We start from the raw sequence: 15,094 nt of genomic DNA, 5'->3' as shown, positions 1-15,094 counted from the left end.
CTTTTAAAAGGGCCCCCCAAAGAAGTGAGTGATTCTCCAGTGTGCATTTGTGTTCCCTTAGGAGCACAGGATATGACAACTTGTGCCCCTGGTGTGTGCAACTAACTGCCACATGACTTGGGAATATATCCCACTTTCATCTAATTTTGAAAGACAGATTCTAATGAATTATGGATAACCCGCTCATGCAGATTTCTTAGTAAAATAGATTTGAAGAACAAGCAATCCATACAGACAGTTCTCTTCACATCAAGTTTTCCAAACATGGTTTGGAACAGACTTTCAGAATCTTAAGCAGGGCTGCACTGCTCATTCTCAACATGGAAGGAAACAGAGCGGCCAGGACTCAGCGGCTGTCAGAGACCCAGATTTGCTCTTACCCGAGGTGTCTGCGCCCAACAGATGCCGCAGTTTGCTGCAAAGCTGGATCATGTTATCTAGCTGCCGGTTTATCTGCACATCTTGCACCCAGGCTGGCATGTGGCACACTGGGCATTCTGCGCCGACACAGTCGCCCACACAAGATCTGAAAGTCAAAAAGTAAAAATCCATTATTTGGCGTAAATTATCTCCAGTGCTTGCAATTAACCTTCCCACAGCTGAATGCTGAGAGAATCCCTTAGCTTAACGTTGACAAACTACTGTTGTAAAGCCCATACGAGTTAGTCACAAATGCAGGAGAGGACATTTATCAAAGCAAATGACAAGCCATAATTAAGCAAGCTAAGTCCAGAGCCTTGTCAGAATGCTGCCACGGTTAATGTACGACACCTACAGTCGCAGTCTGATCCAAATTTTCCAGGTATGCTGAAGCTCCATTGCCGTTTGTCTCTAGACAACTGTTTGAGCATAATTGTTAAAGTGCCACTTTTTACAGCTCAGGAAGAGGTCTGGCTATTCTTCTACAGCCTGATATTTTTAAAAGAAGTGACAGAAAGCCTGCTCACGCTAAGTTCTCTTCCACTTTTGCCTGCTTAAAATTTCCTTGATATTGAAAAGTTTCACCTGTCTGAACATTTTTCTCTAAGAAGCCCCCCAGGGATCTGCAGGTGTTCAGAGTATTCCATCACTTGTCTTTCAAAGCATTTATGTCAGGAGATGATCAAAGCGGGGCACAGGGGAGAAACAGGTTTATTTAAGGTCATTTAAACACTTGTAGCTTCTTACTAACATCACTTTCTTCATATCAGCTTAAAATCTTTTCTTCATCTGATTAGGCCAGTGAGAGGATCTTATGCTTTGCTACCTGAGCTGCATCATCCAAAAGACGTTTCTTCTTCTCAGTTCCAATTTATTCTAGTAAATGTGTGTTATAGTTTCACATAGCCAAGACTGAATTAATTTCAGAAAAGTGTCTATTAACTTACCACCATGTAGCATGCACAATTCTAGCCAGAGGTACAAAATTAAGTGTGAGCAGATTATATTAAACATTTGGAGCAACAGAATGCAAGTAATACCACGGCACTGCGACCTCAACAGGAAGATCAAAGTCAGTGCTTGTAGACTGTAAAAGCAGTCAGGTTCAAAGCTGACAGTCAGACCCCCCAAAACCGGTAGCATTATCAGTTAACAGCATCAGAAGTATCACAACTACCAGATACGTTCAGAGAGTTTTTTTCAGAACTATTCTCTGCACTGGCATCTCTCCCTCAAATGCAAGTATCTTGCCTTCAGTTAATTTCCAGAAGGATGTAAGATTTGCCACATAAAAAATGCTGCTAGGTGCTTGTGCTATGCACTGTAATCAGCCTGCTCCAAGAGTGCAAAGGACCTCGGGAGCTGAGACACTGCTGCGATCAGGGAGGCTGATGCACAGCTCTTGGCTCTGACATTTGCTTCATGACACAGACAGATCACTTCAAGCAAAAACGAGAACCAACCAGGTCCTGTTCTCCAGGAACGCTGGCCTCAGGTCTCCCAAGTCTGTAAAGCGTAGCGCAGAAGAAACAGAGAATGACTTTTATACGATGACTTTTGCTAATTATTCTAGCTGTTGGCTTTTTACACTCATTACCCATTAGCCGTAACTAACGCTGCAGTTACTTATACAAAACTGCAGGAATGGATCTCAATAAATATCCCTGCCCATAGTGAAAGGCATGCTGAGAGAGAACCTGTTACATTAGGTGCTACCTAATTATTGCATCTTGTTAGTTTTACATGTTTCACTTAACACACCAGAAGCCAGCTCTTGCCATTCACCCCACTCCTTCCCGCGTATTAGATTAAGGAATGTGCTTCTTTAGCTGTGGATCAAAAGCAGTTCATGTTCAAATACTACAGGTCCGTCCCATGTCCTACCAGGTTTGTTTATAAACAAATTAACCTAAATTTCCTTAGGCCTATTTAAAAAAGAGTAGCCATGAGTCAAGACTGAACCACCAGCAGGCATTATGTTGATGTAAAAGGCTGGATAAATGGAAGAGAAAGGATCAGGTATAACAACAGGGGTCATTTCAAATAAACCCTCTCTAGAGCACTAAACAGCTGCTGGGGAATACTTAAGGATCCTACTGGCTACTCTTTCCAGCCTCACCAATGCAAAGTGCATCATACATCATCTTCTGGTGTCTTGAAAGTTCCTCTAAAGCCAAGAAGAAAAAAAAATTCAAATAGCGAGTGTTTGAAATCCATCCTCTGGAATACATCAGGATTATCCAAATAAAATCACCAGGCCTTGGACGCCCAACAACTACAATTATGTTTATTAAACCACTGTTACGCTACCCTTCAGGAATTCACATTATCCCTCATGAAAAGAAACATTTCACAAGATAGATACGAACGTATTTATAGCTTGTACAAGCTCCTGGGGATTATCTCACAAAGTACTCTGTGGGCAGGTAGTGCAAACAGAACAAGGCACAAAGAACTGCTTCAGAAAGCAGAACCTTCTGCAGCAAGTAGGGGCCTAAACTGGGCAAGAACCCACACATGACGAACTGCTCAATCCGTACTTGGGATCAAGCATCCTTGGGATCCGTACTTAGGGGAGGAGATGCTGAGGGCATCTCCTCTTTAATCACTTTCTCATTAAAAAGCAAGGAAGTATCCTTTGCTACTATTTTAGTCTTCAGGCCTATAACACCTTAAGTCCCCATGAGAAAGATGCAGCTGAAGCAGGCAGTTCGGCAAGAGAGTGAGTTTTCCTCCACATTTACTGGCAGGGTGACTGTAGTATTAGCAAGGGGCAAGGCTGAATCTCTACACTGGCTTAGAAGCAGAGATTAGAAAGTGTCCGTCACCTCCTCTGCAACAGGTGTAGTATTTTAATAGAGTTCACATCCGTGTGGTGCAGCAAAACTGTTTCAGGTTTATGACGGACCTTTTTAGTACCTGTGCTTGCTTTTGTACACCACAAAGAGCAGTGAGACGTGGGAGAGCCACAAGGTCCAGCTGCCTCCCCCTGAGGCAGGAGCCGTTCGCCTCTCCACCTGTATGGGGAACGCAGGGAGATGTCCCAGCGCAGGCTGTGTGACTTCTGCCTCCTCAGAAGTGGTTAGCGGGATGCCAGGAAACACGAATATGGGAAAAGTTACACTGACAGGCCTGGGGGCACAACGCAGGCTGCTATTTATGCTGTTTAAGGAGCTGAAGGTGCAGAGAACCTCAAGCTGCCGTGCACCCTCACCCCACTGTGCCTGATGGCGCCCTTAGCAGCGGGCAAACGCCCCAAACCCCTCGCCCAGCACCCCAAAAAGCCTGACCCCAGACCCCACAGCCGCCTCACAGGGACGCAGGGCAGCAGCCCCCAAAGCCCCCGGCTACTCACAGGCAGAAGACGTGCTCGCACCGCCCCAGGGACACGGGCTCCCTCAGGATCCCTGCGCTGAGGGCGGAGGAAAGAAAGCGCCATTAGTTTTAAGGCGGGAAGAAAGGGGGGGGGGGAGGCTCGGTAACAAAAGGGACGAAGCGCCCGTTACCAGCGGGAGCAGCTCAGCGCCCTCTCCAGCCGCCCCAACGCGGCTCGGGTGAGCGCCCAGGGGTGCCCTGGGGATGCCGTGGGGCCGGGCTGCCCGCCCGGGTCCAGCCGGTTGCCGGAGCGGCCGCGCAGCGCCTCACGGAGCCCCGCCGCCATCGCCGCTCCGAATTGCCCGCCCGCCGCCATCGCGCATGCGGCACCCCCAGAGCCCGCCCTGGGCCGGGGGCGGGGTGGCTGAGGGAAATGGCGGGAGGGAGGCCCCTCGGTCGGAGTGTAGGTGATTGGAGCGTCTTCTTTAACTGTGTCATAGAATCATTACGGCTGGAAAGGAGCTCCAAGATCGTCTGGTCCAACCATCCCCCTAATACCAGTATCACCATGTCCCTAAGCACCACGTCCAACCTCTCCTTGAACACCCCCAGGGATGGTGACTCCACCACCTCCCTGGGCAACTCATTGCAATGCCTGGCTGCTCTTTCTGAGGAGAAATGTCTCCTCATTCCCAACCTGAACCTCCCCTGGTGCAACTTGAGGCCATTCCCTCTAGTCGTATCACTAGTTATCCGTGAGAAGAGGCTGACCCCCAGCTCCCCACACCTTCCTTCAGGCAGTTGAGAGAAACAATGTCTGCCCTGAGCCTCCTCCAGACCAAACACCCGCAGTTCCCTCAGCTGCTCCTCACAGGACTTGTGCTCCAGGCCCTTCACCAGCTTCGTAGCCCTGCTCTGGACATGCTGCAGGGCCTCGATGTCCTTCTGGTACTGAGAGGCCAAAAACTGAACACAGCCCTCAAGGTGCAGCCTCACCAGAGGCCCCTCTCCAACACCTCCCCATCTATAACAAACAAATCTAACATATCAGAAATACCTCCCATCCAAATAACACCTGAAACCCACAAGCAGGGGCATCACAGTGCCCCACAATCCCTGAAACATCCCCAGTACCCCAAAACCTCCCCAAAATGGGTGCAGTGGAGGCTCAGCTCCATGCCCATGATATAACCCATGCATATCCATCATGATGGCCAATATCCATTTCTTCCCTTTCTCCTGCCCCTCAATCAGAGCTAGGTAGGAATGTTTCACTGCTGTATATATATATATATATATATATATATATATTATGTTTCCTGGCCTGCGTGCCCAGTAACGCCTCACAGCTCAGCCCAACCTCCTGCTTTTGGTGGGCTGCTATTTTTGCGGGGATGCCTCTGTGGAAGCCTCCCCCGCCTCCCCTGCACAGTGTAATTACTGAAGCACATAAAGAAGCTATAGCAAGAATTTATCACTTTCAGGTAGAAATACTCCCAGCCAAATAAAAGATAGAGTAGAAATGCCAGAAGCAATTTATAACAGGCTTTACTGACATTTCGCATTGAGAAGCTCCACCAGTGAGCAAGCATCACGCCATAAATCTCAGTGCAAACACGATTAAAGCAAGCGAGTTATTCTTTGAGGGAACTTCATCACAAAAGTGACGCGGAGCAGGCAAATTTGGCTGGCAAGAGCAGCAGAAAACAGATGTTGGTACGATGTCACCAGCTGAAATTTGGGTGCTGTTTTGGCCATTTATGGAAGGTTAAATATTGGTCTTTGCAACTGATATTAGCCACAGGTACAAGGAGAACACCAGTCATAGGCACAAGGAGATCAGCGCCATGCAGGATGCAGAAACCTGAAGTCTCTTGGGTTCAGGATGGTCATCTGGAGCATGCTGAGGTGTGAGAGGCTAAAACACCATCAGGGTGATGGTGGGGACCAGCACGTCCCTTGCTCCTGGTGGTGCCGCATCCTATCATATGCTCACACACCAAAATGGATATAGGAGAGGGATGATGTCAGGGCACACAGCTGGGACAGGGACCTGCTCCATCAACCCTCTGAAACCAGGATAAACACACAAAATAAGCTAATACCGTCATTTGGCTATTAAACACCAATGGTTTCCAATGTTAATACACTCTTTCCTCTTGCTCAGTTTCTGCGAATTTGTCCTGCACTCCAAAAAATGAGTGCCTGGCATCTCCTGGCATCTCCCAGTGTGTCATGCCAGAAGATAGCAAAAGAACCTGCTGTTCAGGTGCAACTTTAAGGCAACTTGAGGCGTTTGAGCACAAGTTACAAAAAACATATGATCCATAGAGCTCTTGAGTCAACCTGGCATTTATGTTCACAAAATATGAGGTGTCGATATATACTGTATAGGACAATAAAACAGATAAAACCTCGTCTGCCTTTCCCCTGGCTGAAATATGTTTACTGTCCCTCTCGATAAATCTGCTTGTGTGAGCATGGACTCCATTGTGCTGAGACATTATGTGAGCATTTACAAACATTTACAACTAAGTTAAACCAAGGCAAAGTACTGCCCTGGGCAGCCAGCCTCAAACAAATACTTGTGTTCAAGAAAGATGTAAAAGTCACAAGTGATTCATTTGCCCTAATTTTATAAAGGTTAAGGAACGGACACTCTTGGAAATCTAAGAAACATCTTCCCCTGAAGTGAATTACTGCAAGCAATTGGACAGTCAGGAGCAAAAAAAAAAAACAACGATGCAGAGAACAGGAAGAGTGAGATATATATCACCAAATTTGGTTTATGCAGTATTTAAAGTACAAGGAAAGCCATCCCAGGCAGTATAAGGCCCCCACACTTTAAAATAAATTCATAGTGTGACAGCAAGCCATGAGAGCGGTTTCAGCAGTGGCACAATGTAGCGTGGCAGCAGCACGTGTGAATCAGCCATGCTGCACCCCACCAAGACAGCGATGATCCTGGCCGTGCTAAGCTGATAAGGTGGTTTTCCAACAACGCAGGGATTCAGAGCAAAACTAGTGCTGAAGGATGGCACTGGTAAAATCCTACTGTGTCATATCATGCATGGCCCATCTGGTAAAGACCCTTCTATGCACATGCACCGCTACCTAATATCCCATTCATTAGTGAGGTTGCTCAGCTGCTGTTCAATAAATGGACCACCACCATGCGATTCATCACACAACAAGGAGGAGGGTGGCTGTTCCTGCATCTCGCATCCTGCCACCAGGACGGGTCTGCTCCAGCAGAAGACTGAAAGAGGAGTGCAGAAGGAGCAGCCTCACGCTTGCTGTTTCCCCAAATGTCTGAACCAAAGCCTTCAGTGGGCTGAGCTCGCTTGAATATTGAGGGATTTGATCCCCAAAAGGAAATAGCAATTGAAAAAAAAAAAAAAAAAAAAAGTCTATTAGGCATTCAAACTAAGCAGCACAGTCAGCATTGCATTACACGGCGTTAAATTATTAGTCGAGGCTCAACAGCAGGAACATCTGCTGGTGTTAGACATGGCATTTTTAATTAAAGGCAGCAGCAGCCTGTGGTTCATCGGTTCTGCTTTCGCCATGTGAATTGCTAAATCTGAAGGCTGCTTGTACAAAAGATCTGGTCAGGGCATGTGCTGTGGAGCCAGTGCCACAGAAGGGCGAGTGACAAAGTCACCGAGGTGACAGATAATTCGCACCCGCATCCGGGGGGCCCATCACTCGGCAGGAGCTTGCTGCGAATCCCTGGCTCAGTCAAAACTGCAAGGGATTTTGTGAAATTGAGATTACCCTCCTGGTTTTTCCTTTCCTCACCCTCTGCAGGGTGGGGAAAGAGGGGTTTCCTACAGAAAGCAAAGTAATGGAGAAAAAAAATGCCCTTGGGAGTTTTACTTCCATAGGCATAAAGGTTTGAACAGGGAATACACTGCCCCCTGCCATCAGCTGCCCACCCTGGTCCCTGGCCCCAAGCAGGACCAAAAACTGCCATCAGATCTCAGCCAAAGATGTGAGCATGGCTCTAACTTGCCCAAAGCCCCTGGAAGCATGGGTGCATCCAAGAAATCAAGAAATAGCTGTGAATGGAGCAAAAAAAATAAAATCCCACAGCCTGCTGGTTCAACGCGAGGCAGCCTCCTTTGAAGGGAGCCAGCATTTCAGTAATATAATCCAAATTTTGGGCCTGTTCAGAAGAGGCGATGTCCTCACCCACCAGAGGCGGGGGGCAGAGGAGGGATCTCGTCCAGGGCAGGCATCGATGGCAGCGGCGCAGAGCCACGTGGCCGCGCAGGGCTGGCATCCCGTTGGCGCGGCGGGGGCCAGGATTTCCCTCGGCGAGCCCCGCAGATGGTGTTTGTTTGCTCAGCCACGATGAAAAAGGAAAATATTTGGTGCAATCTGCTCGCAGGCAGAGGCAGACATATGGTCGGCGCGCTGCGAGCCTGGATGCTCGGGAAAAGGCAGTGAGAGCTTTGCAGCGGCTGTTAGATGTTGGATTACCTTTGAGTGGGAGGAAAATCCAAGGAAACCTTTGAAGAAGTTGGGGTCAGATTTCAGAACGTGCGGGGGCTGCTGTGGCCTGAACCCTCTTATTATTAGCCCCACTCTAATTAGCCCTGTTTCATTATCCCGACTGTACTAGAGCTATCGTAAATAACCCAATTATAATTAAAAGGAGCCTCAGCTCTGTCTCGGTGCTTGGAGAAGCTCTCCCTGGTTGGGTGCCCATTCCTCTGGCACACACCAAACGCAGGTTAATGAAGACGGGGGTGATTAAAGACAATCGGCGTGGTGGAGACAAGGTGTGGGTGCCGCATCGCTTTCATCCTCTTTACACCTAATTTATGAGCCCGTTTTCAAAGGTATCCTTGCAGCATGAAGCTTGCTGGAAACCTTTGGGCCACCCCAATACAGAAAATCCTTTTTATTTCAATTTTAGTTAAATTGGAAAAAATAAAACCCCTAATATTTTGGACGTCAGTTTCCAGAGGCCCATTTCTTGGTCGGGACTAACGCCCCCATCAGGTCCCATTAAAGGTTCTGGTGAGGTTTCGGCTGTGCTGAGGGGTGCTGGGGCAGCCGACCACCAGCTGTGATCAGCCCCTGCACATCCATCTGATGGGAAAACGCCGAGGCAGTGCAGGCTCCACTATAAGCACTGGTTTTTGGGGTGTTGTGCTTTTTTCCTTCCAAACTGAGAAAGCATGGAAGCCTTTCCTTTCTGCCAGGGCGCCTGTGTCAGGATTTAATTCCCTTTTCCCCTGCACATCTCCTTTTGAAGACGCACAGCCGAGCGTCCCTTTGAAGTTCTTGCTTTTAAATTTGCCTTTTGGCTGCTGTCTGCTCCGCGACATCGATCAGGGCCTGGCACCTGCGGTTTCAGCAAGATGAGACAGATTGCTGGGACCGCAGGCACCGGGCCTGGTTTGGGGGAAAAAGTGCCGTGACTTCTTGACAAGAAGCCTTCCTCTCCTCAAGGAATTCAGGTTGTTTGGGGGGGCAGAACAGACCCCCAGCTATTCGGGGGGGATGCATCCAAGCCCAGGATGGGGATCCGCATGGAGTGAAGCTCCATCCCTGCTGAAATTGGGAAGGGGTCCTGGCTGCCCCCTGGGCTCTGCACACAAAATGCTGGTGAGGCCCCAGAGATGAGGGAACTAGAGCAGCAGGGAGTGCAGCATTTTGGCATTTCAGGAGAATACGAAATGTGTGGGTAATGCTCCCTTGATGTAAACCCCAGCGCTCCCTCCCTGCTCAACTTTCCTTCCAAGTGCAGGAGCAGAGGGCTTCAGCAGCCCAAAATCACGCCTCGTGCTCCTTAAATATAAGAGCCAGAGTTGAGCTGCAAATGAAATTAAAAATAATGTTTTAAAAAAGGGAAAACCACAGAGTTACTGCAGAGGTACGAGGATGCCATGCACAGGAAGCGCCCCCCTGGTGCCCTGGTTCCTCCCCATCTCTCTTTTCCCCTGGGTGCCACGTGGGTGGGTACCTCAAGGCAGGTTGTGCTCAGCTAAAACTCAGCCAAACCCACTGCAAGCCCGCACATTCAAAGCTCTTGTGGTGTTTTCCCTCGGGAAAACTAAGAGGCAAACACCCTAGCACACCTGTGTGTGCATGCAGGTATGGATGTGCATGTGGTAAATAGGTAAGGATGTTCTTTTTTTCCAGAGTAATCCCTCCTAAACCCAAATTAACACGACAACAGCTCCCGATGATTTATGCCGTTATAATAAGCAGCAGCAACCACTTGCTGTTTAGCTGCTGATTAATGTTCCTTATTTACAGCATGTCCGGCTCAGGTCTGCAGTTTACAATTGCAAACATCGAAGGAGAGTTCAGCTTTTCCTTTCCTCTGGTGTTTTGAGGCCACATCGTAAATCCTGGACGAGCAGAGCAGCCTTGCCCACTGCATTTTCACCCACGGATGAGCTTGGCTACAAGCTGCAGAAGCCCTGCACGAAGCGAGAGCCACAGGGGCTGTTTGCTCTTGGCCTGGGGGCCTGGAAGAGGCAGTGTATTGCTCAGTGGGGTGCCGTATTAAAGCGTTGTATGAGCTGATTTCAAGCACTTTGTGAAATTACCTTGTAATTTCAGTAGGTGAAATTTCGGTGTATTTCAGTGTTGTGTCTTCAGTGCGTGTATACTGGCTGATGCTCAGCCACAACCCAGTGCAGGTCCTCATTGCTGCAACTCCGTGCTATTCCCTCATCCTGCCAAACTGTGGTGTGGTTTTTTTTTTTTTTGTTTTTTTTTTTTTTTTATAAATCCCAGTTTATAACCCAGCCCCGAGGAGCAGGAGGCAGCGTTTAACCCAGCAAACCTCAGGCTGACAGCCGGAGGGGGGTACATAACAAATCTACAAGCTTTGCCTTCGCCACCATCCACCCATGCGTGGCAAAGAGCTGTTTACAGGGCAGAAAAAAAAGAAAAAAAAAGTTGCTTGCTGAGCCTATAATGAGGATTTTCAAATGCCGAAGATGTGGAAAGCAGGTTAAAGGAGCAGCCTCGCTGCCCAAGCGAGGGAGGAGATGGGTGCAGCTGCTCCAGCACATTTGCACCGAGGGTTATCACGGCGCGAAGCAGCGCTCCGTGAGCAAACCCTCCCTCTGCAGCGCTGCGCTCCCTGGGGAAGCCTTCATAATTTCTAGGGAGGCTCTGAAGGCTAATAAAACAATGAATAAAGAAGTCAGCCCGAGCAATTGGTCTCTTCCTCCTTCCTGGGGAGCCTCCAGCTGCCCTTGTTGGGCTGCTCAGGTGCGGCTCTGATTTCCCCAGGTCCTGAAGCGGAATGGGTTCAGCAGCGCTGCAGCCTGCTCTGCACCGATGGATGGGAATGATGGTAATTGTTAACCTGATTAAGGCAGTGGTCTCAGATTTTGCTCGTCTTACTGACACTGAAGGTGTTTAAAGAAACACTCGAGAAGGGACATATGAAGAGGTATGAGACCCCTGCTGCTGTGCCCCTACCAGTGTCATGCCTTAGGGCACGGTTTAGTGCAGGGTGACATGAGTTTGTATTAAAATCAGGTCCCTGGGTTATCAACACACACCAGCCCTCAGCCTGGTGGCACAACTGGTGAAGAAGAGTCCCCTTCAGCTTTGCTTTCTCTTTGACAGGATTTTCAATAGGAATTTTGGGGGAGCAAGGTGTGGTCCCACAGCCCTTTGACAGGTTTTGGGGTAACGCTACAAGCCAGGGGCTGCACTCCTGGCTCGCACCAGCGGGGTCTGACTGCTTTGGGGGTGTGATGCTCATGGCTGGGGGTAAAAAGGCATTTTGAGTTCCTATATTTCACCCAGCTCCCCCAGAGGGAGAGCCTGAGGAGAGATGAGACTTACAGGTACGCTGGCGTTCCTAGCATCTCTTAAGGTTTGGATTGAAAATCTCTCTCTGCGTTTTTCTCACCAGTCTTCTTATCCAAGTTCTTATTCTTTCTTATTCTTACTCAAACGCTTCAGCCTCCAGGAAGAGCCTGGCCAACACAGCAACGCCTCCCACTGCTGGTCCTACTGGCTAAGGAAAAACCTCTGGTTAGGGCTAGCATCGCAACGAGGTGAGCAGATATTATTTTCCTGAGAACAGCCCAAGTATCCCTAGGCCTCCCTGCTCTGGGCACTTTGCTCTGCCCCGTGCACACGCTGGCTGCAAATCAGCCCCTGCACATTAAAGCACAGGGCTGCGTAAAACCCCTCCAGCTGGCAACCAGGACAGAGATAGCAGAGGGCTGAGAGCTCACCTTGACCTGCTAATGGAGGTAAAAACCTCAATTATTACCTTGTCTTCACTCGGATTTTATTGTGTGTGGTTACCATAAATCCTCCCTCCCGCCCTGAAGATGCACTCTTTTGTTTCTTTTTTTTTTCTGGAGTCAGCAAAGAGCTGATCTCCCTCTAAAAGATGCTTTATGTCTACAAAATGCTTGCTTGTGGTGAAAGACCCGCTGCTTAACATTCAAGAGCCTGCATTAAGCCGGAGCTTGGGGTGGATGATGAGGTTGCTGCCTTGGGCCTTAAAACTTGTGGGCAAACCATCATTTATTTCTCTTATATCCCAGCACGAGTCCCTCAGAATCGTTCTTCCTGGTGACAACCTATTCCCAATCCCCCTAAAAACATTCCCCTTTGGGGTGATTGGGGGGCCTTGCACAGCTCCTCCCGATGCTGTAGGTATTTTTGGGGGGCTGGCGTGGACCCATGTGGCCCCCAAAGCCGGCTGCACCCCAGCACCGTGGAGCTGGTCTCCCTCCCTCATTACCAGCTCTGCGTATGCGAGCAGCGTGAGGAGCAAAGCCAACACTAAGTTAGTGCTGGCCGTGTCCCATACTAATGTTGTTCTTACTATTTCAGTGCCATCTTCCTTATTTCCTCCCTCTCCCTGAACAACTAAATTAATTAGAGTGATTTTTTTTTTTTTTATTTAAATACTGTCGTGGAATAATAATCCTGGCAAATTCGTTTTTGTCATTCCCCACTGCTTCTTTTCTCTGTTGCGCTCCCTCCTAATATGCTGTTGATATTTTGTTATAGCTATGCAAGATCACAGCTGTTGTCTGCAAAAAAAAGGGAGTAAAATCACGCTATGTGCTGTTGCCATCCAACAACCATTTTTCTTCCTCCACCAACTCACAAAAAAACAATTCCCCTATTAAGTGCAGGAGCTTACATTTTTTCTTGGCTTGTAGGAAGCCCCAAATCCTCGCAGCAGCTTCGGTGAAGCTGCAGGAACTTAAGGAAGCCGAGGCCCCTGGGACAGGCTGGGCCCCCTTCCTGAGCCCAGGGGTGACTTCGCACATGGCAGCTGGTCTGTGGGCATCACCAGCTCCTGTGCTTTGCTGGTCACTTGACCAAAAAACGCTTTGCCTGGATGTGTTTGACCCATGACCTTGCTCACTGACCCAATTCGGGGACAAAACCACTGCTGTGGGTCTCATGAAAGCACACAGCAGTCCTGTTAGGCCCTCAATTTATATTCACAGGGCTGGGATAACTGCTGTTGAGTTTGGCCCTTCTGGGCAGCTTTCCTTGGCTGCCCTTGGTGGCCACTTGTAACGGGGCTGAAGCCAAGCAAGGATCAGGCTTGAGAAGTGCCACGCTCTCATCAGCAGCACAAAGAGATAAACGAAGCAGAGCTGGGACAGAGATTTGAGTCTCTGTCTCCAAGTCCACATCTCCAATTACAAAATTGATTTGAATCCATCTCACAATCCACATAACCAATTATGAAATTCCTCCTCGACTCCCTGGACTTGTTTAGCTATTGCCCTGTGTACACCTTGTGTCTCTAATATTTCAGAGCATTCTTAAATTAAGCCCAGCTGTAGCCCGCGCAGTTCCAATTAACACATACAGGCTGCGCGATCGCTCTGGCAGGGCCCTGTCGCTCCCCGTTGCCTTGAACAAAGGTTATTAGGGTGGCTGAAGTGAGATTGCGTTAAAGAAGTGAGATGAAAAGCTTGTTTTCCCCCCAGACTGCAGCATCCGTCTCTCGCTCACGGAGAGGTGATGTGTGGCAGTATGCAGAGCACTCCTCTGTCCCTTCCAGGGACACTGGGGTCAATGTTTTCAGTGACCTTAACTCCCTCCTCAGACCAAAAAATAGGACTGGGCTCGCTGGCTTTATTGAAAAAGTTGTTTCTGAGCCGTAGCTCTGTATTTCCAGCCACCCCTGCACGCAGAACGAGCTCTCCTTGGGGAGACCGAGGGGTGATGAGAAACCCAGAGCCGGCTCTCGGAGGCAGGATATAATTAGCTTCCACGTCTCTTGTCCTGGAGTCAAGCCTGGAGCATGACCTACCTTGGAAAAGGACAGGTTAAAACGACGAGGCTCTGAAGTGAGATTCTAAGATGGCAAAAAAGATAAATCAGCCTCCGGTGATGTTTTTTACAACGTCCCTGCCAGATGCTTCAAGCCCCTTAACAGTTGTAACTACTTCTCCACAGGTTTCAATTAAATTCCCTTAAGTACGCAAACTTTTGCTTGTTTGGACCAATACCTACAGACTTGATTGCAATAGCAGATGTTTTATTTTTACCTGCAAGTGAAATCGGAGAGTGTATATCATGGCGATGACACATTTCACATGAAGCAGATGTTTCTATTAATGCCAGAATTGGGTGGAAATTCAAAGGATGCTCTTTGCCTTCTTTTTTTAAATTCTATTTTACCCAATTAAACTGCAACTTGCTGAAGTATTCCAATGAATCACTTCCTCTTTTTTTTTGATTAGCAGCCTCTGAAGGGACAAAAGAATAGCTTTGTATCAGTCTCCCTCAATTAAATGTAAAGTACATCTGGACAGAGTCTGAAGATCCATCTTTCACTGGCAGTTGCAAAGCCATCGACATAATAAAATAATACTCTGATTGGTATTACAAGGCTGCATTTAAATCATTGGCATTCAGGCTCTGAGTCCTTTGCAGGGAGCGCAAGCCCTCCATTAGAGAAAAGCTTAATTTTATACTGTGATCTGTGTAAGATATGCAATGAAAATGAGAGGGGGAAAAAAGGAGCTTTTGCAGAGCTGGAGACATAATAATAGGAGCCACAATGAATGTCTGGGCAGCATTTTCAGTTACTTATAAACTGCAGGTGTCAAATACATTCTGGAAAGAAGCTGAATTCCAGTTTTAATTACAGTCAGCAGGTTGAGGAATAATTCAAGGCTTGATAAAACCTTCAATCCATAGCAAAACTCCTCCTGCTATCAGCAAGAAGTTTACAGCAAGATGAAGGAGAAAGTGTGACCTCCTTGCAGTAGCTAAACTCTCTGAACTACTGTATGCCCCTGTAAAATCCTCAACACCTATTCCTTGCATGATGATTTCAGAAAGCCTCAGCATCAAATTGGAACTAAACTAGCAAAACTCCTCT

The 15,094-nt window shown here is 48.2% G+C and overlaps 1 protein-coding gene across 1 annotated transcript in view; it reads right to left on the bottom strand.

The window, feature by feature from the left end:
* Positions 1-4,368, bottom strand: part of BARD1 (BRCA1 associated RING domain 1) — a 50,314-nt gene extending 45,946 nt beyond the window's left edge. Inside the window, exons 1-3 of the mRNA XM_027461153.3 lie at positions 3,927-4,368; positions 3,776-3,832; positions 381-526 (exon numbers count right to left, since the gene is read on the bottom strand). Coding sequence (XP_027316954.3) covers positions 381-526; positions 3,776-3,832; positions 3,927-4,111 — 388 coding nt within the window. The 5' untranslated portion in view covers positions 4,112-4,368. The remainder of the gene's footprint in view (positions 1-380; positions 527-3,775; positions 3,833-3,926) is intronic.
* Between the last annotated feature and the right edge of the window lie 10,726 nt (positions 4,369-15,094).

This window comes from Anas platyrhynchos, chromosome 7, assembly GCF_047663525.1.
Source record: "Anas platyrhynchos isolate ZD024472 breed Pekin duck chromosome 7, IASCAAS_PekinDuck_T2T, whole genome shotgun sequence".
NCBI classification, from domain to species: Eukaryota; Metazoa; Chordata; class Aves; order Anseriformes; family Anatidae; genus Anas; species Anas platyrhynchos.
The sequence above is the reverse complement of the archived record's forward strand: the minus strand, read 5'-3'. Positions and strand labels throughout refer to the sequence as shown.